The following is a 25698-nucleotide window of genomic DNA, read 5'->3' as shown; positions in this document are numbered from 1 at the left end:
TAAGTGAAGAGACACCGAATCGAAATAAAAGAAGAAGAATTATAAGTCAATAATGTCAAATATGTCTTCACGTCACTTTTTAGTGCCATCTCCCTATCTTAGTTTGTTTATTTATTTATGTGGGGTTAATGTGTAATGTACGGTTATTAAAAAACGGTTTGAATAAATTATGAATATCCGATATCGTCTATATACGTCCTCACTTATCGAGTGAATTATTTAGATTCTTGATGACAAATAAATATCGACGTAAGTATTTTGTTAATACATCTTTTGTAGATAGTTTTCTCGTTAGTTTTACTTTGAATATTTTATGTTTAATTATCAAAATTGGTTCCAATAGTTCTAATACGTTTTTAATTTATATTTGATTTCGATTATACATATGGAAAATCTGTTTAAATTTCTTAAAACCTTGAAGGCAACCAACTGAGATCCCCTACCAACCGATCGTTATTATAACTCGAAATTAAACTTTTGTCTATACGTACGGAGCAGAATATATTTAGTATCAGAGAGATAATTCGTATATTGATCAATTGTTAGTAAAAATAACGAGGACAAAAGGAGCATTATTATCTCCAGACATATATATGTACAGTTTTGGTGATAGTACTTTTCTAAATTATATTGAACATTACATTTTTATGTTTTTAAACAATAAAAACATTTCTTACAAGGTCATTAAATTAATAATCCAGTATATTTACATAAACAGTGCTTATCTAAACAAAGTTAAAATTTAATAAATAATTAAGTAAATATATCTACTATATAAAACAGAATCGTTTTTAATAAATTTCTAGCTTAATTTTTCCAACAAAAACTAAATAATTTTATCATTTAATTATGATTTTTGAGCTATTGTTGGTCAAATGATGACAAAAAGTTTGAATTATACAAATTGAAATATGTTAAATATAGTAATGAAAAAATAGCATTTCATCGTTAGATTTATCGAATTATCGAAATTCAATGACTTGATACTTTTTTATGGAAAAAATCTGTTGCTGTCGTGCTTTTTTTTTCATAATTCTGATTATATTACATACTTTCTATACACGTGCTGTGGTTTCAAATTCAAATGAATTATTAGACAAAATGAAGCCAAATATTACAATGTTTGAAAATATTTTAAATAATCGCGAAATAAACCGTAAAAACCAACACCCTGTATTATACGATTTAGATTTCATTGAAACGCATAATTCGCCGAGTTGCTGTCTACTTTATTATACAAATTTATATTTAGTTGAAGAGTGAGAGTGTCATTGCCTTGGCTTTAAATATACATTTTAATTTGTTAAATTTCGAATATTCAGTGACGTTTCTCGTTAAATCGCATTAATTCGGCGTTTTTAGACGTAGCTATAATTATAATTTCTTCAATAATGAAATCATCACTTAATAGTTTTGTTTATATGAAAATTTCGCGTTAAAATCTTAATTAATTAATTAAATATAGTATAGGAAATTTTCCATTCGCCCTTTCCCCATTTGTAATTTTTCAAGCCCCTAGAACAAGTTCATTCACCCCTAAAACCGTTTGAATGTATTTTTAACCCTCTAATACGCCATTTAATGTATCTCTGTGTAAAATGGTATCAAAAAACGAGATCGAATCTAGGCACATTCTGTATATATTTATTTATATTGTACCAAAATTTATTATTATTAAGAAAACAAAATAAATGCATATTTTTTTTATTAATACAATCGTTTCTTTATTGACTGTTTTATTGTATCGTTTTCGTTGATTTTTGTTTCGAAGTCACGTAGATCCTTCCATTGTCCTCTTTTTATTGATTCAGGTATATTGAGATTTTAATTAATCATTAATTAAACAAAATATGATATAAAATATATTCCACAAGCCAAATTTAATCACTTATCATACACGACACTGGTAAGGTGGTTATCCCATTTTCAACTTCCAACCATATACCATAAATATACGAAAATTCTCAAATTAGGTTATAAAACAATTTCATATCCGACTGTTGTATATATATACCAGTTACGTTTTTTTTTTGTACCACCAAAGAAGTATATGGGGGTCTTTCGACGAACCATCTTTTTTGTCTCCCATTCGACTTGAAACATGGTCGGGCATTGATCGGTGACTCCGAACTCGGCTTCGGTTCGTTACGGTCGTTTTCGGTTCGTACAGCCCGCTATACTTGAGAATATCTACCGGGATACGGTCACAAATATATGCTGTTGTCGGTTTTAAATTGGGATTAAAGATATTGTAGAATTTTAAAAGTGCTCATCGTCATTATAGGCAGAATATTCTTACAATTTATGTATTGGTCCTTCATTAATGTATATCGTTGGTCAAAATTGTAGCTTTTCACATCATGATCCCAATCTTAGGTTATTTTTGATGTCTCGAGGGTACTATGTTGTAACTTTTGTGGTCCTGATTATAGCTATTTAAAAGATTTTATTCTATTATTTATTTTCTTACGATTCTTTTTTTTTAATTACTAATTTTGTGAATAAAATCCAATGTATTAAAAATATATTGTAGAGGACGAGTTCTATTAACATCTGGTGTTTTTAGTTATAATTACGTATTATTTTTTTTCTCACTTTGTATAAAATTTAGTTAACAGATACTTTATACATAGTATTATAAGATACTTTATACATAGTATTATAAGGATAAAAATGTAGTGTTGGCAACGTCGATTGAAAATGTTTGAATGAACGATTTTGTGACTATGTCTATCGAGACGGAAATCGCGGCTTGCCGCGGCGCGGTCGGCAGTACATGTTTGTCACGGACATGATAACTTCTCCCTTTCCGAGCCACTGTTTACTGCCTAACAATAGTGCTCTATCTCCTAGTGTACCGAACAAGTTTTTAAAAAGCTTTTTGTGGAACCAACAGTGTTTTTTAACAATTAAACAAGCTGTAACTCCGTATGTTGGGTTTTGGAATAGTTTTTTGTTCTTCCATCAATCAGTTCCACTACAAATTATGGAAACTAGGTATTGTTTTATTTTTTTTTAATTATTTTCTTTTGTTATTGTAGTTAATAGATGTGTAATTAAAATTCGTGATTAACAGATGTTGTGCGTTGAAGTTTTTGTATTTATAAAAAGTTGTTATACCGACTTGCATAGTTTCGTGTCGGAACGCCCATAAGGTTCGTAACCCTAAATCCGACATTCTCTTTCTCCCCCTAGCTGGATATATATCGACGATTCCAGTGGAGGCGTTCGAAGGGTGTGTCTTTTTTTCGTTTCTTTCCATCACGTATTAATCGATTTCTTTTTTAAAATTTATTGTTTCAATTAACACAATGTCAAATTCTCCCTACCAATATCATGTTTGCTGCCTACCGAATTTTTGCAAGGTTATTAGCACGCGTCTGTCGAAATATCAAAATTTTGCAGTTAGTTTGAATTATATTTTGTATATTAACAAAAGTGTACGTGGGATTTTTTCTTAATTTACTATTTTATTTGCGACATTTACCAAACAATGGATTACGTGTTTTGTACAGGTAATTTAATTTTACAACCGTATTTTAAAATAACAGTCACTTTTTCCACTGCCCGTTCACTAGTTATGAAACAAAATATTAAATTAGTTATTAGACTAAAAGTTTATTATTTTTTCGAATGGAATTTGGGCCCAATCGGGACCATTTTGGGTCCCCTACCGAAAACGTGTTTTTACGGTCTTTGGTATTAAAAAAGAAGAAGAAATTTTCAAATAAAGGGTGGGGTGTAACTTAGATCCGATACTCAACTTCCCTAGCTTACTATTTTTTAATAAAACTATAAGAAGCAGACTGGACACAAAATCGATCAAAAGTTTTTACCCACCCTATAATTTGTATTGTTAGATTCATCGATATAACCTCCTTTGATTTTTATTATTTCGGTACATCATCTTTGCCTTCTCTGCAACAACTTCGACAGATAATCGTCGTCAATTTAGTGCTAGAATATTCCAAATATGTGAAGCGCTTTCTAACTGTTTAATTTTCCACACAACAATTCGGAGTCGGGTGGAAATTGGGCGAATGTGATGGCCAAATCATAACTCTTCCATGCGCTGACCAGAACGTTCTACATTTTCCTTCAATATTTTTTATAGCCTTCTGTTTAGGTGTCGGTGTTTGTTCTTTTCTTCTTTTATTATAATAATAATGATACACTATTGGATTTCGTAAACGCACAACTTTAATTACATATATTATCCTTGCATCTCATATATTGATATTGAATTATTATACATTAAACAGATTTTTATAAATTTTACTTCTGCAACTCTTGTGGTGTGTATCTTGAATGCCCTGGGTTTTGCTGTGTCTCTTCTGGGCCCTCGTGGTCGCAGCGTTGCCAAATTTAGAAGTCGTAACACCTTCCTTTGTAAAAATCCCTTCAATTTTTACCAGATATCCAGTCGCCTTTTCGCAAAAACATCCCCAAACTTTTACATACGAGATTACACTTGGATATAACAACCGTTCTTTCTTTGACCTGAGCAAACTCTTTTCTTAGATCCAAAAATTTCAAATTTCGATTTTCATGTTCTTTAGACTACTGCAAGCTATTTTGACATATTAAAACAGATTTCCTCATTTTTCGAGGTCGCCCTGGACGTTTTGTATCGTCAAATCTCCTGGTGGATCAATTTTTTTTCACTCTGTAAGCTCTTCTACGTAGCCTATGAAGACTCGTGATTAATGCACTTTTTGACCTGATAGTTGGTCCAAAAATTATTATTTTTGGTTCGTAAGACATCGGTTCGATCTTCGAGTGAGAAATTTCGTTTTATTCGTGAATTATTTTGAAATTTAGAACTTTTGAAAGATAGTCCAAGTCAATATTGACGCCAAATCTCCTGGTGGTTACAATCACTCGTGGAGCTACGAGGCTGGAGGCTGGAATCACCTGGCCCAAGAAAGAAAACACAAAAGTTTTTCAATTTAGTCACTGAAAATTATCCCACACGCATACCAAAAAACTTTTCCTGCAGATGGAACGGTCTTTGTCTCCTATGGAGGCGGTTCTACCTTTCCAATCCATTATTTTGATCGTTAATTTGTTTCGATGGTTCCATGCTTCATCCATAGTTTTATTTCTGTGAAACACTCGATGGAAACATCTTCACGACGCTGTTTATGTTCTTTTTTTGAGCACCCATTTACGCACAGCTTTTCCTGTCCAAATCGTGACCTCATTTGGTCTACCACTGCGTTTCATGTCTACCCAGAACGTACGGTCTCGTCTAAACTTTGCTACCCAATATTTCACTGTTGATAACGAAGGATTAGTCTCACCCGGAGGTTGGGCTTATGCCAATTTTATCACAAAACGATGACCAATTTTTTCCACATTTACAAATTAACTAATTGACGTCTTCAAATTTGAAACATGCTGAAAAGATTTTGTAGGTGAGGCCAGGTACTTCTGGAACCATCCTTGTACGCAGGCATGTACAGGTGGGTTTTATATCCATCACAAATCGATTTTGCTCAAAATACATTTTGATATCAAGATATAATGTCATCAAACGATGTGTTAAACACAGCTTCGTGATTTATTGTTTGTTCACCCTTTATAAGAATGTGTTCGAAAATAGATTTTGGCCAATAATTGATTAGACAATCTTACGAGGTTATTTACAGGATATGGATGTTGGTGTGCAATAAAGGAAACTGTAATTTTTATTTAAAAAAAATGAAATATCTCGCTTTATATTCGTTGTAAACAAGAAAAAAAATTATTTGTAACGTTTTGTAATGTAAACAATTACTATATAAATCTTTTTTATTCGAAATAATACACGTTTCATTACGAGATTAAAAATTTTGCAACTCTAATTTTGAAATTATTAACCAAGAAATATACTAACAAGTTTTTTTTGCAATTTACTAATTCCTCGTCAAGGTTAACATCAAGGTATGTTAAAGTATTGTTATATTCGGTATTTATTTCATTTTATTGTGGGTACATACAAAATCGGATCTCTCGTAAACGATAACAAGGTAATTTTCTTATCAAGGTAAAAACGGCCGCGTCTTTTCTTTGTTGGACCAGGTACTTCTGAAATCACCCTCGTATAAATGGTTTCAAGAATTTTTGGTAATTTTTTTCTTACTTGGCAGTTTGAATTCAGACTCATATTCTTCAATATTTCCTCATTTTAAAGCAACTCTTGAATGTCACTTCCAACCTCACGGATTCTTCGTTATCTTCCACAGTCAAGCTTGCCACACTTTTTTCCTGATAATAATTCCAATTTACAATTGTTTCTTTGAAATCAAAGCTTCAAATCACGTATTTGTTTCAATTTTTTAATGCACCAGGAGGATTCAATGATCTTCGAGTCATCATTGATTTGATAAAACAACCTCCAGGTGCTTTAAAATAGACCAGCAATGTAGTTCTATCTTTTGCTGCCTTGGGTCTCCGGACTGTTCCCTGATAAGGTAGCAACGGCTTTTCAAAGTGACCTACCTGTTTGGGGCTAACATCTTCTGGTTCTAGAAAGCTTGAATGTAAGTCCTTTGGTTATTAACAGAAGCCACAAGAACTGTCGAGAGTTTGTCCGATCTTCTCCAGGTGGTAGTGGACATTGTCCAATAAGCATACCAACTTTCCTTAGCTTGTCTTTGTTCAATCAAAGGACCTTTTTACACCAGTTATCGGAATAGGAAACAAATATTTTAAATTGTTTAAGACCTAGGGTCTTATTCCAAGTTTCCAATTTCTTTTCGTTTTCCAACTTCTTTATGACTATTTTGGGAAACTTATGAAAGCTTGGGTTCCAATGAAAGATCGTTTTGTTTGGTTTTTCTCTTCCAAAGCAGTGCAGTTATGTCAACATCAAACGGCTGCAAATTTTTTCTGCTGCACCAGTATCTTCAGGTGCAGTTTAATTTTATCTTCCGATGTGTTGAATCTTTCATTTGTACGTTTATACAACCACCATCAGGTCCTCTAAAATGTTTTATTTTCTCCAGGACCTTTGGACTAATCAGGGGCATCTTTTCTTTCATTAGGGATAATTCTATTTCCGTTTTGTCCAAGGTTAGTTTACGAATAATTATCGTTGATAGTGGAGTTGAAGTTACAGACGAAATTATTTTATCTTAGGATTATTCTTATCGGTTGTTGACGTTGGATGAACGTGGTATAGATACAATCGATTCTGTATGGAATTAACATTTGATATTTCCTCTTATAATGGCCAGGAGTTATGTATATGGGGGATTTCTAGGTTGTCGATTAGAATTCATTAATGAAAGACCATCGAAAATCTAAACATTTGATAGTTGAGATGGGTATGGGGATCTCGAAAATGGCCTTTAGTTTAAAATCTAGTAAAAAAAATTGCTACTTGGTGAAAATTGTTAAGATCTAACGGATTTACGAGGGTTGTTTTTTTGCAATATCCCTGTCCTATTCCCTTGATACGTAAAGATGTATTGGCATGTCTAAATTGCCCTTAAGTTGAAAATCTAGTAAAAAAAAAACAAAGAAAAAATTGCTAATTGGTGAAAATTGTTATGATCTAACGGTTCTACGAGGGTTAATTTTTTTGCTACGTCCCTGTCCTATTCACTTGAAACGTAAAGATGTTTTGGTATGTCCAAATATATTAATACAGTGCCGTATTGAGCTAGAGTGAACAGGAGAAATTATTTCTATTAAATTTGATAATCATCGTACATTTTTTTAGTTACAAAATATAGAACCGTTATACGGGGGTATCCTTTTTACTTTTATTAATTTCAATGGCGATTTTAATACATAAAAAATTGTGAAATTTTTAACAGTTTTGATTTTTTCGTCCTTGCTTTATTACGTAAGTTATTTCATTAGGTATAGAAGTTATTTAAAGAAAACAATTACAAGGTGTTTTGCTAATACAATGTGTTTATTAAATTGGAAACACGTGGAAAAGTCTTCGATCTAAAAAAATTCTTTTATCCTTGCACACACACACACAAGTTTCATTAATTGAATTTGCTCATGGTTTTTTCTATTTTATCCAAAAATAATAATTTGCAATCATTGTTTTATCGATATGAAGGTAACCCACAATCAAATTCGTTTTGTATCGCGTTGTTGCCGGTTTTGTGGATCCTAACTCACTACTACGAATCTAACAGCGACATCTCCTATTGAACGATATAATTAACTATAATTAAATATTCTAAAAATGTCCTAAAGGTGTTAGATCAACGTCATGTCCCCTTGAACAGTTTATTGGTAATACAAGGTGATTAACAATGTCAATATTTATTTTATTTAGCATATATTTTATTTTTATTAATAATGTTTTTCTAAATATCTCTTCTGTTTTGCTTAATATGTTTTTATGTATGTAAGAAGTTGTTCTTTAATTGAAGAAATGTAAAATGTAATAATAAGGGATGCAAAAATTGAAAAATGCGTTTATAAGGTAACTAGAACAGATAATTCCATTTGGAAGTCAATAAAAAAGTCAAAGAAGTTGCACAAATCATTTTGATTGGTAAACAAGGCAAAAACCCAACTTCCTAAAATACTACTAGTGAAATAACTGAAGACGTCACTTCACAGGATTGAATCCTCTGCCATCAATTTATATTTCGACGCAAACGCAAAATAAAAACTCCTGGAGAACAAAGAAAAGTTAATGAGTCCGAATTTTTTCTACGATATCGGACAAGCTTTTGACACAGTCTGATACTAAGGACTGCCATACAAAATTGAAAGAACAAGCTACAAAAATAGAGGATTGAAGTAAACGTCACCGCACAAAAAAAGAGATAACTTGATTAATAAGGAAAAACTCCTTGGTCTCCCTTGAAAACAATGTCCATATCTACAAGCCAGTATGGACCTGTGGGGGTTACGTTTCCAAATTTAATAAAAATATCATTCAAAGATCCAAAACGTCAACTAGAAGACGCTCCATGGTATGTAACAAATCACAAAATTGACGTGGACCTGGGAGTGCCCACTGTACAAGAAGTTATCCAAGAAAAGCGAAAAAATTGTACCTAGTGCTGGCGCGCGTTTCGTTTTCAGAGACTCAGTTTACCTTCAACTCTCTGAAGACGGTAACTTGGTTATCGAAACGCGTTTCAGACAGTGTAATTGTAGTGTAAACAGTCAGACAACTTCTTGGGGGTACATTTAGCACACAAAACCACTCTAATATGGATCAGAATTCTCTTTTCCCTAACGTGAAGATAATTTTTAAAGAATTTTATATCATAGTTAAACAAGTTGTTTGTTTATAACTGATATCGCAACTTTGAAACCTTATAATTCAGAAACGAGGGGTCGTATGAGAAAATTTATACAATGATGATTCAAAGTTTGAGATTTGAAATTTTTCTTCAAGCATGACAACGATCCTAACAATTCCTCGAAGTTGTACAAAGAGTTTTTTGAAAGAATTGGAAAGAAAAAATATACTGAAAGTAATAATTTGTCCGATTTTAAACCGATTGAGTTGTTGTGAGAAAAAATGTTTAGTACTGAACATTGTCTTAAACGCGTTTCGATAGCCAAGCTATCGTCTTCAGAGACTCAGTTTACCATCAACTCTCTGAAGACGATAACTTAGTTATGGAAACGCGTTTCAGACAGTGTAGTTGTAAACAGCCAATAGTCAACTTCTTGGGGGTACATTTAGCACTCAAAGCCACTCTAATATGGATCAGAATTCTCTTTTCCCTAACGTGAAGATAATTTTTAAAGAATTTAATCTCATAAATAAACAAATTGTTTGTTTATAACTGATATCGCAACTTTGAAACCTTATAATTCAGAAACGAGGGGTCGTATGAGAAAATTTCCTGTATATCCTGTTTGTTTTTTATTATAAAATTCCTTTTCATTGTGTGTTTGGAAAAATTTTTAGTTTTTATCCCCACAGCGATGTACAATAAAAATATTTATACATATTTCTCGTTAAGTGTGTTTGTCTTTATATTTAACAGCTGTTCTTTAGCTGTCCTGGGGTTAACACGTGTTCAAATATTACCAGTCGAAACATTTTTATTTAGCCAGGTTAGTTGGTTCCAAGGAAACATGTGTATAAGAATGAAGAACGTTGATTTTCGGCCCTAAAATCATGGTTTTTCTAAATTAGGAATTTCGACTTTCAACAATTAAAATGAAAAGTGACTTTCTAATTTTGTAAAGAAATATTTTAAGAAGGCAATACACGAGAAGAAGATTATGGGGTTCTTCTGGTAAAGTCTAACCTAACCTAACATAACCTCCAATATCTTTTCCTTCAAATGAAAATTAGCTGATGGTCCTCTAAAAATTATTTTAGAAGATTCGATTTTAGATTAAGAGAGCGAAAAATTGTCCTTGATTATATAGACTGTGAAGGACATTCCTACCACAAACATTTCAATTAATCGGATTTTTCCGTAGTAGTAGATATTAAAATGAAAAACCAAAAGGTCAAGGTTAAGTCTAATATCATTCGAAACGAAACGAAGGACGTTTTGTATTTTGAATCTTCCTAATATCTTTATTATTTACTGTTATAATTTACCTAAATAGAGAACTTGAAGTTTATTTCTTTATTATTATTTAAAGCTGTCTTCTAGAAATCGTTCAAACAACATAAAATCTAACAACCGATCTTAGCTCAGGTAGTTTTTAAGGACGACGTTGCCTTTTTCCCTCACGACAAAAATCGTCCATCTGCTGATGGTTATTTATTAGAAAAACATTTGATTCATCTTGTAGGTATTCGTACTAGTCAGACGACGTGAGAAAGCAAGAGACGATGCCTTTCTCGTCGTTACTACAATGCAGTTTAAAAAAAAAATATTTTTACGTGCGTTGTTAATTCAACCGGCATTTCGACTAAAACGAAGCGAAATACGGTGAACCGCAGACGATTTATACGAGGGTTGTTACTTAAGTTTCGAAATATGGTAACGCTGAGGCGAATATGTCAAATCTGACGTTTTTGTCCATCCAAAACGTCGTCCAATTGAAGTTATATATCAAATAACAGTCAAAATAATGGATCCGTCATTTGGACAGTTCACATATTGACCTGATCTGATTCACTCGGGTTTATTACTATTCCGAAAAGACTTGGCGAGAAGCTGAGGCGAATATGTCAAATTTATAAAACAAAAAGGGGCGATGTGTTTACCAGTTTCGGAAGACCCTCGTATATCAGAAACTATTAATTAATGTTGATGCACATATTTTTTTGAGTTTTCGTATTCGTAGAATTTTTGTAACAAGAAAAAAGTTGCGTAGTATTAAATTGAACAATTGGTCTTTCAACAGATGTTTCGAAAAAAGAAAAAACATCGCTTGTGAAGAGAGATAGTACCTTCTTTGACGTACACAATCTGGTTTAGTTAACCATGAACCGTTCTACTCACTTTTAAACTTATTTTAGATTCACCTTCAACTTTCAATTTGAACGTTCACTCCTTTGTTCGGTGCAGAGGATTTTGCACTTTACCGAGGTATATACCTAATTAGTTACCTCCACAAAAACCAACTACTTTTATACGGATAATTATTATTATAAATGAGAAAAAAAAACAAATAATATTGATGTAATAATGGGAAATGAAATATGTATGATTTCATTTATGAGGTGGTACGTATCGTGAAAATCTTGGAAAGACACGGTAAAGAAAAAACATTTGCTACTTAAGTTTTGAGATATGGTAAAAGTGATGCGAATATGTCAAATTTGACATTGCCTTCATAAAGTTTTGACATTTTTAATAGTGAACGTGTTGTCATACGATTTGTACTTGAAACATTCATCTTGGTCATGATTTTCTATAAATTTTCGATTAAACCAACTGCATTATGCAGATCTATTCGCTTCGACTTTTGGTCATGAAGCAACATCTTGAGCTACCGGTTTTCCGATTTCAAGTGGTCGCACTTCGCTACAGGAAGAATTTCGTAAAGGTCGTCCAAATCGGTTGTTGCACCAAAAATTTACTGATAACTGATACTGCAAGATCGTGAGATTGAGACATACTTAAATCCACGTGCTTACATTCAATATTTGGCTACAAACGCTAAAAAATTCGATCTCTGTGCTTCAAAATACGTGAGATACTTAAATCCACGTGCATACATGCAATATTTGGCTAAAAATGCTAAAAAATTCGATCTCTGTGCTTCAAAATACGTGAGATACTTAAATCCACGTGCATACATGCAATATTTGGCTAAAAACGGTTAAAAGTTTCGATCTCTGTGCTTCAAAATACGTGAGATACTTAAATCCACGTGCATACATTCAATATTTTGCTAAAAACGCTAAAAACTTCGATCTCTTTGCTTCAAAATACGTGAGATACTTAAATCCACGTGCATACATTCAATATTTGGCTAAAAACGGTTAAAAGTTTCGATCTCTGTGCTTCAAAATACGTGAAATACTTAAATCCACGTGCATACATTCAATATTTGGCTAAAAACGCTTAAAAATTCGATCTCTGTGCTTCAAAATACGTGAGATACTTAAATCCACGTGCATACATTCAATATTTGGCTAAAAACGCTTAAAAATTCGATCTCTGTGCTTCAAAATACGTGAGATACTTAAATCTATGTGAATACATTCAATATTTGGCTAAAAACGCTTAAAAATTCGATCTCTGTGCTTCAAAATACGTGAGATACTTAAATCTATGTGAATACATTCAATATTTGGCTACAAACGCTAAAAAATTCGATCTCTGTGCTTCAAAATACGTGAGATACTTAAATCCACGTGCATATATTCAATATTTGGCTAAAAACGCTAAAAAATTCGATCTCTGTGCTTCAAAATACGTGAGATACTTAAATCCACGTGCATACATTCAATATTTGGCTAAAAATGCTAAAAAATTCGATCTCTGTACTTCAAAATACGTGAGATACTTAAATCCACGTGCATACATGCAATATTTGGCTAAAAATGCTAAAAAATTCGATCTCTGTGCTTCAAAATACGTGAGATACTTAAATCCACGTGCATACATTCAATATTTGGCTAAAAACGCTTAAAAATTCGATCTCTGTGCTTCAAAATACGTGAGATACTTAAATCTATGTGAATACATTCAATATTTGGCTACAAACGCTAAAAAATTCGATCTCTGTGCTTCAAAATACGTGAGATACTTAAATCCACGTGCATACATGCAATATTTGGCTAAAAATGCTAAAAAATTCGATCTCTGTGCTTCAAAATACGTGAGATACTTAAATCCACGTGCATACATGCAATATTTGGCTAAAAACGGTTAAAAGTTTCGATCTCTGTGCTTCAAAATACGTGAGATACTTAAATCCACGTGCATACATTCAATATTTTGCTAAAAACGCTAAAAACTTCGATCTCTTTGCTTCAAAATACGTGAGATACTTAAATCCACGTGCATACATTCAATATTTGGCTAAAAACGGTTAAAAGTTTCGATCTCTGTGCTTCAAAATACGTGAGATACTTAAATCCACGTGCATACATTCAATATTTGGCTAAAAACGCTTAAAAATTCGATCTCTGTGCTTCAAAATACGTGAGATACTTAAATCTATGTGAATACATTCAATATTTGGCTACAAACGCTAAAAAATTCGATCTCTGTGCTTCAAAATACGTGAGATACTTAAATCCACGTGCAAATATTCAATATTTGGCTAAAAACGCTAAAAAATTCGATCTCTGTGCTTCAAAATACCTGAGACTTAAATCCACGTGCATACATTCAATATTTGGCTAAAAACGCTAGAAAATTCGATCTCTGTGCTTCAAAATACGTGAGATACTTAAATCCACGTGCAAATATTCAATATTTGGCTAAAAACGCTAAAAAATTCGATCTCTGTGCTTCAAAATACCTGAGACTTAAATCCACGTGCATACATTCAATATTTGGCTAAAAACGCTAGAAAATTCGATCTCTGTGCTTCAAAATACGTGAGATACTTAAATCCACGTGCATACATTCAATATTTTTTTTGGAATATAAGGATACGAACTTACCAATTCTTGGAAAATGAGGACTTACCTGAAAGAAAAAAAAATATTAGATCTTTTTCATAAAAAAAATTATTTTGATTTGGAATATATGGAAGCCACATCTTTATTTTTATATAATAAAAATACGAAAAGATAGAAAAAACACGTCAGAAAAATACGAGAGCGTTTCAAATATAACACTAATATTCATTATCGAAAATATATACAAAAATTTACAAATTTACTGTTTTTTCTATCACCATTTCGAAAGATATCCGATGCCGGCATCGAAGAGTTTTGACCTCCAGTAGTCCAAACATGTAGTAATCACATGGTGATAAATCTGGTCTATAAAGGGTATATTCCAGTGTCTCGTTTTCGATGTTTTACCGACCCTACTCGGATATTCCCTATCGAATCGATTTCGTAAACGCCGAAGAAATTTTCAATGTTTTTAATACATTTCCACGCCAAAAAAAATGACAATACGTTGTGCTTGGATTGACACGTAGATGTCGCTACTTGTTTTAAATCCGTATGATTTTCAGTTAGACCTAACTTTCAAAAAACACGTGTATAATTTTGACAATTGTCTTATTATTAGTTATTAATTGAAGCAACTTTTGATGGTTAAAAAAAAAGTTTGATCACGAAAAAATCAACCGTTTTGAAGTGGTTTAAACGAGAAGAAAATGAAGACTACAATGATATGAAGTGGATGAATATTTTGGTACGACAAAGGTCAATTCGAAGCGGGTGCAGCTTGAGCTTTGATTCGAACCAGAACAACAACAAATTGATGATTCTGTTTGGAGATGTTTAATCTATGGTTTGAGAAAATTCAATGCATTGCTCAATAGTTGAGTTTTAACTCCTATTTCTAAATTTTTGGCACCTAAATTTCGATGAAAAACAACATCAAATTAAGACGAGATCGTGTTTTCATTAAATTTTGTTCCTGGTTTTTGATTCAAGTCATCGGTAATGAAATATACTGAAATTAGTTAATTTCGTCCCTTATCAAGAATGTTCCTAATAAATAGCACGTGATTTGATGATGAATATCATCTACTTTGAATTTCGTAGTCGGCAGATTTCTCAATAGATGGCAGCAAGTTAAAAAAAGTTAAAAAAATACTTATCATTAAAAATATATGTTTAGATTACATTTTTTTTAGTAGACTTACAAAATACAGAAAGGATATCTTGGGTAATCTAAATTAGGAATTTTTTTTTACCTGCCGAACCAAAAAAGATCCTTAAAGGATATTAATTAAACTTTCTAAAATTAGTACGATTACGGTTTATAATTTTACGTAGTTTCCCTATGAAACAGCTCGGTAATTTCATTATAACTTTTTGTCAATGTAATAAATTTCCGCTTTTGCGTAAATTTTTCAGTAACAAACATCTAATAGAGGTAAAATTTTATAAAGGTAACGTTGGCCTGAATATTTGCCCTTGAATGTACCTTGCCTACCTGGATAGAAATTAAAAAAAACTTGTAGCCGACAACACCGTGAATGTCTGTTTATAATAAGGTTGAGGTCGTTTATTTCAATAGGAGATGAATCTACTAATCGAGAAAAATACTAATAAAGAAAAAACCTTGTAGAAACGCAGTAAACGATTAGTGTGACATTATACGATTTAATAAATATCAGTATTTTCTTTTAATCGGTAGGAAAATTGCACCGCCGGGTCCGGCTATCGAAAATATCTCGTCGAACTATGAAAAAATGAAAAAAAAAGTGATTTGTTCACCGGTGAGTTCCGCTCAACTATTAGTGTGAATTGTACGTATATTTAGTGAAAATTGTTTATAATCCCCCGTACTAACATCACGTGGATTCATTTATACCAAAACTTAAATGTAATAGAAAGAAATTTTTCTTTAGTTACATCAAAATTTTATGTTATTTTCGTTATAATAAGATTATTCAACGTATTTTTCGACTACAACTCGTAGATAAATAATTATAATAACCATCGATTGCACCAGGAACCTTACACTTGACGGAAACGGCGAATAACATTCCCATCTCTAACAGTTACCACGTGGGGTACAAGGCACTGTTGTCGGATTTACCCTAGCACTTTACCTCGAAGCTGTATCTTATCGGAAACTTTACTTTTCATAACACATTAGTAGTTCTGGAGATTGAATAATGGAATGGTTATTTGGAGAAATTCCATCGATTAATATAACGATTAAGGAGCTGGTCATTTCCCATAGAAATTGGTGATCTAACCGTTGATTAAAACGAAATTTCGGCAACTGTAGAAAATTCTGTAATATTCGTTTGAAGATACCAAATCAACAATGGATAAACCAAAAGTCATTTTGCTTATTGGGCGCATCAAATATGCAAAATTAGCGCTACTAGACTGCAACCAATCCGAAAGGCAAACATCGGAGACCTCTAAGTGGCTGCGATTTCAACGCGATGAATTATAAGTTTATAAGATTTCTACCATAAGTTCGTGGAGTTTTTCTTTTGCAAAATTGATCTCCAGGAGATATAAATTGGCCTCCACGTTGTCCATATTTAACTTCTATAGATTTTCGCTAACACACCGACTTCCCTGATACGATTAAAATAAAATTTCCGTTACGAAATGGCGACGATTTACATTTGGTCGATGTTATTTTTGAAAAATAAATTCCCAAACGATGTATTAACCTTAAATCAAAGCTGTAACGTTAATTTATTTATTACAGAATCCTTAACGGATCTTTATCAGTTTTTATTTTAACAATTTTGAAAATTTTTGATAGTTTTATCTTTTTACGTTACCATCGTTACTATTTTATATTGAGAATAATTAAATTGACAGATTGGACGTCGTTAATAGTCAGCGAGATTTTTTAGTACCTCAAATGTATCTGTATAAAGTGTAAGTAATTATTTTGATTAAATTCAAATGATTTATCGTATTATAAGTTATTTGTTTTATTGTTTCATAATTCGGATCTTTTCGGATATATATTTTTATCGACTACAGGGTTTTTTATCCTAAAGAAATTTCTCCTTTCGCATTCCACCGAGTTGGTACACGGGGAGTTGTGTAATTAAAATATTTTCCCGTTTTTGACGTTTTTTATTCGGTTGTCTTACTACAAGACAGGGACGTATTCGGGTTAATTTGAAATAATAAAAAAATTATGTTTGTTATCGTTATTTTTTCATAATCGTTTACTTAGTAAATCTGAATCTAAATGTTCGATTCTTGATGATGATTTTTTAAACATACAACATTTATTTACGTCATAAATGACGTATTTGTTATCAATCTAGACGTATAACTTCGCTATTATCCATTTTCACAATTTCCCCAATGTTTTACAAACCTGGCAACGATGTATGAATGCGACATAAGGTGATTTCTGTATGGTGTTCGAATATCTCAATTTCCGTAGTGTTTTAAAAGCCTGAAAACGTTCAGATCTTAGTGAGTATCGCGCTGAAGTGAGGAGAAGGAGGAAAAAGAAGAAGAGGACATCCGAAGAATTGCTACGAGAAGTCAATCGAGATATAGAAGTACTAGGAATGGTTGAACAGAGAAAAGTACTAAAGGAATTGAGCTCAACTATCCCAAAGAACAAGATGAAGAGCCTAACAAATTATCCACCCCCCAAATTTCCTTCTCCAAACTCCCAAAATCATACCACGACGTATTCCACAAATGAGGCAGACAAAAAATTTGATAATTTTCATTTTGTTACAGATACAAGAGCGGTAGCCGTGGTAGTAGCGTGCTGAGGCATTTATCAGGAGGCGGTATCGTAAGTACTGGCGGAGGTGGGGGCACTGGAGGCGGTGGTGTAGGACGGGTTTGCGAAGTGAGACGTGTATACAAAGCGGCCTTGGTGCCGTGTAAAACGGCCCGCCGACGGGCTCGTGGAATGAGCATGGGCCAGAAGGTATCAGGAGGAGTTAAAGCTGTCAATAGAGATACTGCGGCGCCATACAAACCCGTCATTCCGAGAGAATTGGCGCAGGTAACGTATATTCAATTATAATCGTGTCCTTTATCCTTATTATTTATTTGAATAGTGTTTTTCCGCATCCTGGGACTCATTTTTCGATAAATCGCGTATTTATCTATAGGTATGTTGGAAATTTTGTAATTTTTCTATTTGATAGGATTTTGCGCGTCCCCCTAGACTCGATATGTTGTTGGACATGCCGCCGGCGATGCGAGAAACCCAATTGAAATACAGTTGGAATCAGGACGATCGTTCTCTCAATATATTCGTTAAAGAGGACGATAGACTCACGTTTCACAGACACCCAGTAGCCCAAAGTACCGATTGTATAAGAGGCAAAGTGGGTTTGACGAAAGGGATGCACTGTTGGGAGGTTTGTTGGTCGACGAGGCAACGGGGTACGCACGCCGTCGTCGGCGTTGCCACCGCCGAAGCTCCCCTTCATTCTGTAGGATATCAAAGTCTAGTTGGTAGTACGGACACTTCGTGGGGATGGGATTTAGGTACGTAATTCATTGATTAATATATAGCTTTTGACTAGATGATTTTGGTGACTTTATTTTGAATCGAATTTTATTGAATTTTCTCCTTTCGAATTTTTAGTTTTTATGAAAAAAATCTTTTGTAACTTTTTTTATTGAATTTTTGTTTAAATTACTTGTAAAACGATTTTTTTATACAGGATGTACCAATTTTCAAATAATGGTTTCTAATTCTGTCGAAACTGAAGTTTTAGATACAAAAAAAACGATTTTTTTAATACAGGATGTACCAATTTTCAACTAATTGTTTCTAATCCTGTCGAAACTGAAGTTTTAGATACAAAAAAAACGATTTTTTTAATACAGGATGTACCAATAATCATGTAATTGTTTCTAATCTTGTCGAAACTGAATTTCTAGATACAAAAAAACGATTCTTTTTATACAGGATGTATCAATAATCTTGTAATTGTTTCTAATCTTGTCGAAACTGAAGTTCTAGATACAAAAAAAGGATTTTTTTATACAGGATGTATCAATAATCATGTAATTGTTTCTAATCTTGTCGAAACTGAAGTTCTAGATACAAAAAAACGATTTTTTTAAATATAGGATGTACCAATTTTCAAGTAATTGTTTCTAATCTTGTCGAAACTGAAGTTCTAGATACAAAAAAACGTTTTTTTCTTATATTTTCTTATACCGATACCCGTGTAACGTATTTTTTTGTTCATCTAGGACGTAATAAATTGTATCATGATTCGAAGAACTGCCCCGGGGTAACTTATCCGGCATTATTAAAACCCGACGAAACGTTCATAGTACCGGATAAATTTTTAGTCGTATTGGATATGGACGAAGGTACTTTGAGTTTCGTGGTTGACGGTCAATATTTGGGCGTAGCGTTTCGTGGATTGAAAGGAAGAAAATTGTATCCGATCGTCAGTGCCGTTTGGGGTCATTGTGAGATTAGCATGAGATATATCGGAGGATTAGATCGTAAGTATTGTTTTTTTACAATTAAATTGTAAAATTGCTTATTTCTAGCAAAAAAATTTTTTTTGACACCTATTTGACCGTGAATTCTCAAGATGGTTTTCAGAACATTTTATTTGAGGGATTTTGTCATTTTTATTTTTATATATTTAAAAATAAACAAAATTATTGACGATCCGATTCTCAATTGATAAATTCCCTGATCATGAATACTTAAGAATTTCAAAAGCTCAAAATGTATATTAAAAATCGTAAATTTTGGCGTGTGATTTGCCATAACCCCACAACTTTAACGTTTATATGTATATTGATGAATTGCGGCATTTTACGTGTTAAATATTATTTTCTTGGCTTCTAATGGATCAGTATCGACGACTTATAATATAACTCTTACTCTTGTAATTTCAACATTTCAACGCGTTTTCCATCATTATTCAACGTTTCTTCCATTTTTTTTTGGTTTGAACGAATGTTCATCAATATTTCGATGTTTGAGCAGTTTCCCTCCGATTTCATACATTTTTTTAAGTATCTGCGATTGCTGTTTCATTTTTTTATGTTTGAACATGTCTACATGCATTTTTCAATGTTCATTTTTTTATTTCGATGTTTCAACACTTATTCATCAATTTTTCAATGCTTAAGCCGTTTCCCCCTATTTTTTAATGTTTGAGCACACATTCATCCATTTTTCACCCTTTCTTCTCCAATTTTTCGTTGTTTGAGCACATATTCATCAATTTTTCAATGCCTCAACCATTTTTCTTCAAATTTTCGATGTTCGAGCACATATTAGTCCATTTTCCAATGCTTCAGACGTTCTTCTTTAATTTTGCGATGTTTCAGCACATATTCATCCATTTTTCAATCCTACAGCCAGCTTTCTCCAATTTTTTGATGTTTGAGCACTTATTTATCCATTTTTTGAATGCTTTAGTCGTTTTTTTCGAAGTTTGAGCACTTATTCATCAATTTTTCAATTCTTAATCCGTTTTCCCCAATTATTCAATATTTGAGCACACATTCATCCATTTTCCAACCTTTCTCCTCCAATTTTTTGATGTTTGAGCACTTGTTCATCCATTTTCTAATGCTTACTCTTGTAATTTCAAAGCGGGTAACGCCATTATTCAATGTTTCGGAACTTAGTCTACCATTCTTCGATACTCATACAAATGTTCATCCACATGTCAGTGCTTGAGCAGTTTCTCTCCGATTTTTCAATGTTCGAACACGTCTCCATCCATTTTTCAATTCTTATTCTTCTAATTCGGACGTGATATACCATTATTCATAATTAACGAAGTTATGGACGACGACGTAGATTGTTGAATTGCGACAGTTTACGTGTTAAATATCATGTTTTTTTTTGTAATTTCAGCGGAACCTTTGCCTTTAATGGATCTGTGTCGACGAGTAATAAGACAACGTCTCGGTAAACAGCATCTGGAAGAGAGAGTGATGAATTTGCAGTTGCCGCAAGCCTTACAGACGTACCTCTTGTATAGAGATCGCAGATAATATCAGGATGGTTCTAGTGAAGTGTATTGTTCTAAATGTAACTGTGTTGTAGACGATTCGTACGAATAGATCGAGCAAATATTATTTAATCCCCCCCTCCTTCCCCAACACTTTACTCGGATTCGTGAAATATCGATGGAAAATCATCGATTTGAATCGCGATATGTTCTGGAGAGCGAACAATTTTTTTTTCCGCGAAATTTGTTTTATATGTCATTAGAAACAATTTTTTTTCTTTATTTTTGTTTCTTCCGGCTGAAATTCTTCCGTTTTCAATGTTTGAGCAAATACTCGTCCATTTTTAATGCGTCTTGATAAATTTTTTGATGTTTGAGCACATGTTTAAATATTTTTCGATGCGCTTCTAAAATTGTTCTTTAATTTTTGAATAGTCGAGCACATGCTTAACCATTTTTCGATCTTTGAACAGTTGTCATTCCTATCTTGATTGTTTGAGCACTATTTCATCCATGTTTTCAATGTTGCCCGTTGTTTACAAAGTAATTCTTCCATATTTTTAATGTTTGAGTACATGTTCATCCATTTTTTTACTATTTGAACAATTATTCTTCCAATTTTCAATGTTTGGGCCAGTTTTCGTCCATTTTTCAATGTTTGAGCAATTACTTTTTCTTTTTTGGACGTTTGAGTACGTTTTTGACAGATTTTCAATGTTTGAATAACTGCTTTTCCTTTTTAGCAATATCTGAGCACGTTTTCATTCATTTTTCGATGCTTTTGCATTTGTTCTTTTAAATTTATAATATTTCAGCAGTTGCTCTTACATTTTTGGATGTTTGATCGCGTTTTCGTTCAGTTTTCCATGTTTGAGCAAAAACTCTTCCATTCTCAACTTGCCTCATTGCAATTTTTCAAGTTCGAACATATTTTGTAATATTTGAACTAATGTTTATCCTTATTTCAATGCTTAAGCAGTTTCTCGATGTTTGAGCACGTTTTCGTCCATCTTTCAATGTTGGAGTAGGAACTCATTCGTTTTCAACGCGCCTTATTATATTTTCAAACGCATTTTTCAATGTTTGAGTAGTTGCAATCCAATTTTTCAATGTTTGAGCATTTGTTCATCTATTTTTCAATGTTTGAGCACTCGCTCATTCGTTTTCCAATGTGCGAGCATTCTATTCTCAGATTCCATTTCCAATATTTAACCAAGTATTTTTCCATGTTTAATAACTCCATTTGTTCAATGTTTCAGCACATTTTCATCCGTTTCTACTATATTTGAATGAATATCCTTTTATTTTTCAATGTTTCAACAAATATCCTTCCATTTTTTCAATGTATGAAAGCCTAAGGACACAATTTTCCACTTCCAAATAGTTTTAAATATAAAATGTCTAACGATTCGTGACGCGTTACTCCATTTTTCAAATTTGAGCATGTGTGCTTCCATTTTTCAATGTTTGAGCAAATACTCTTCCATTTTCGATGCTTTTGAAAAATTAATCTTCCATTTTTTTTCAATGTTTGAGCACTTGTTTATCTATTTTCCAATGATTGAATCCTTGTTCATCCATTTTTCAATACTTTAATACCAATTTTTCAATATTTGAGCACTTATCTATCTATTATGTAATGTTTGAGCACATGTTCATCCATTTTCAATGTTTCCGCACCAATTTTCTAACGTTTGAGCACTTGTTGATCCATTTTCTAAGGTTTGAGTACTTGTTCATTTTTTTCAATGCTTCAGCACCAATTTTCCAATGATTGAGCACATGCTCATCCACTTTTTACAACTCCAGCACAAATTTTCCAATGTCTGAGCACTTGTTCATCCATTTTCAATGCTTCAGCACCAATTTTCCAATGTTTGAGCACTAGTCTAAACATTTTCCAATGTTTTAGCACTAATCTAAACATTTTCCAATGTTTGAGAACATGTTCATCTATTTTTTAATGTTCCACCAGTTCTTACCAATTTTTTCATACTTTAACGCGTATTTTAATGTTTGAGCACTTTTAATTTTTATTGTTTGACAATTTTTCAAATATTTAGGCGTTTATTTTTCCATTTTTAGAGACAGAAAATATTCGTTGAAAATTTTTTAATGTTCTAATAAGTATTTTCGAAACTTTGAGTACGTGTTTGTTGATTTTTATTGTTTGAGCACGTTTCTCTTCCAAATTTATAATTTTTGAAAACTAAATTAGATTTTAGAAAGTCGAAAATGTTTCTCTTTTTCAATATTCGTATTTTTTTACGATTTGTGTTGTTTTTATTTGATCTTTTTAATTTTCTAGTTCATTTATTAACTTTATATCGAAATGATTTTTTTTCCTCAAAAAATATTAAGTATACATATAAAAATATAAAAAAAAAATATTTGTAAAGCAAAAAAAAATTATTTGCTCTTTTCCATATGTTGTAACCAAAATTCCATCGGTATTTCATGTATATCGAATCTTCCATGTCCCATGATAAAGACTTTATTGCTCGGTCTAAAAAGAAATTTTTCCAGTTCGGACTGACAGTAATTTTAACAAATAAAAAAAAAACAAATAAAACAAACAAAAAAAACATAGAATAAAATAAAACTTGTACCATAAAGTAGACGAAGAAAAGACTCCTAGTCTTTTGAATTTGCAATTATTGCTCTGTGATGTGATGGTAGTTGATTGTGAAAGACTTGAGTGAACTTTTGGTATCGATACTGGGTGGAAAAAGAAATTTTTTTTTCTACTGGTTTTTAGTGCATTTTGTTTTTTTTTTCATCGACAACAAAAAAAAATAAAAACGAAAGTGATTTGAATCCAATGTACGTATTATATTATTGCATTTTTTAATGTGTTTTTTTATTGGTAACTTTAAGGACTACATTTTCGCTCACTCACCCCCCTTACCGCCCCCGTCCCCCTAAAAAAATAAAAAACGAATTCGGGAAAATGAGAAGAAGAATTTTGAAAACGTCTGATTATATGTTTGAAATTATTTTGATTAATTAGATTTTTAAGAGTTCGAAATTTGTTCCTTTTTTTATATATGAATATATATTTAAACTAGATGGGTTATGTCTGTGTGTGACAAAATATTTTTTATACGAGGAGTGTATTTATGTTTATAATTCAAAAACTTTCCGAAATTTTCAATTTCCTACAAAGTCATTAACATTCTAACCGATATAATCATGTCAAAAGCGGTATTATAATCTTCAAATATGAGAAAATTATTCCATAAAATTTATTTTGAAACATTATTTGAAATTTTTTTTCGAAAATCTATTTATAATCGAATATTCGTTTTTATTTATTAATAATTTTGTTGATGAAGGCAAGTTTTTGTTTATAATTCAAAAATTTTCCAAAGTTTTTGCCATTCCCACAAAGTTATCAACATTCTATCCGATATAACAATGTGAAAAGCGGTATTATAATCTTTAAATATTAGAAAATTTTTCTATAAAATTTATTTTGAAACATTATTAGATTATTTTTGATTTTTTTTTAAAACGCCCGACATAACTCATTGAATATTTTTATAGAGACCCAGGTACACCATTAAGTACAATATGTGAGATAATAACGACAAAAAAATACTTGAGACGCCATTTTGTGTATAATATTAGCATGAAAAAGGACTTAGACAATTCTTATAGTCGTTTTTTTTATTTAATCGAACGTCCTGTTGAAATGATGTGTAGCTATTAAAAGTGAAAGAGACTTTTGTCTTGTTTTGAAATTCCATTAATGAAAAATTGGCTTCATGTCATATTTATATTGCGAAAATTTATTTTTAAGCCAAAAGAATATTTTTGGATCTTCCCAGTAGGCAGTAGAATATATTTATTGTATTTTAAATGCACGAAATTGTATCAAACGAAAATAAATTTTCTGAAACATTTTAACAAATTGTTATTATTTAAAAATTCAAAAAAAAACACCCCAAAACGCGATTTTTGTTGTGCTTAAATTAAATAAAAGAAAAACAAAAATCCTATATAATCGAAGGTTATTTTAACGACCATTTTTAATTTTTGTTCACACCAAAACCGCCATATATAATGCCCTACAGTTTATGATAACAAAATGTATAGGTCAGAATAATTGCCGCCAAAACAGGTAATTTAGGCGCTAAAAAATTCTAATTTTAATAAAAAAGTTCATTAAATTCGTAATTTTTATAATTTACTATAAAAAAATTCCTGAATTCGTTTGTATACAGTGGGAGTCTGTATTCATGTAATTGGGAGCTCGCCTATTTAAGTATAAAGTAGGGCAGAAATGAATATCTAAATATAACCAAAACAAATCGAGATTGTACTATAAGTAGTCAAATTTTTTTTGAATTTTTTTTTAAAGTTAGTCTGGTACTTATCGTGTGACTTCCTCTGTTAAAATTATAGATTCCAAAGAAATTTCTTTTTGTAAACGAAATATGTATTCAATTGGACAGTTCTTATCTGTACAAATTTGTTTTAAGTTTTCGAGAATGTTCGATAAATATATATATAAATACACAAATTAAATAAACACTTTTCTTATAATTCCTCGTTTTATTTCACCTTTACATACGAAGAATTTTCCTACCTGTAACGAATCTACGACTTGGAGCAGTCGATTTTTTTATCGTAAAAATAAAACCATATCGTCTGAAACGACTTCAACGTCTAATAAAAAAAAGTTGAAATCATGTCGAAATACGTGTTTTTATGGTCGGAGAACAATTTTTCCTTATAAGTCTTATTTTGAGTATATTATTTCCA

At 31.9% G+C, this 25698-nt stretch overlaps 1 protein-coding gene across 3 annotated transcripts; it reads left to right on the top strand.

Moving 5' to 3' along the window:
• The first annotated feature begins 54 nt into the window (after positions 1-54).
• Positions 55-25479, top strand: LOC130892161 (protein gustavus). 3 transcript variants are annotated; one of them, XM_057797378.1, is made up of 5 exons: positions 55-249; positions 17714-17987; positions 18133-18478; positions 19196-19456; positions 20835-25479. In XM_057797378.1, the coding sequence occupies exons 2-5, from the start codon at positions 17892-17894 to the stop codon at positions 20972-20974; spliced, it is 843 nt and encodes a 280-aa protein (XP_057653361.1). In that variant the 5' UTR covers positions 55-249; positions 17714-17891; the 3' UTR covers positions 20975-25479. The 3 variants fall into 3 exon arrangements, with proteins under 3 accessions (XP_057653361.1, XP_057653359.1, XP_057653360.1); XM_057797376.1 differs by lacking the exon at positions 55-249 and adding an exon at positions 2742-2997; XM_057797377.1 differs by lacking the exon at positions 55-249 and adding an exon at positions 16834-16882.
• The last annotated feature ends 219 nt before the right edge of the window (positions 25480-25698 follow it).

The sequence above is a fragment of the Diorhabda carinulata genome, chromosome 4, assembly GCF_026250575.1.
Source record: "Diorhabda carinulata isolate Delta chromosome 4, icDioCari1.1, whole genome shotgun sequence".
Taxonomy (NCBI): Eukaryota; Metazoa; Arthropoda; class Insecta; order Coleoptera; family Chrysomelidae; genus Diorhabda; species Diorhabda carinulata.
This window is presented reverse-complemented; position numbering and strand designations above follow the sequence as displayed.

Excerpts from the sequence above, each read along its gene's own strand:
- LOC130892161 (XM_057797376.1), top strand. The coding sequence starts at position 2,777 with ATGTTTGTCACGGACATGATAACTTCTCCCTTTCCGAGCCACTGTTTA. Across the intron at positions 2,998-17,713 it reads CTACAAATTATGGAAACTAG|ATACAAGAGCGGTAGCCGTG; the intron begins GTATTGTTTTAT and ends ATTTTGTTACAG. Across the intron at positions 18,479-19,195 it reads TTCGTGGGGATGGGATTTAG|GACGTAATAAATTGTATCAT; the intron begins GTACGTAATTCA and ends TTGTTCATCTAG.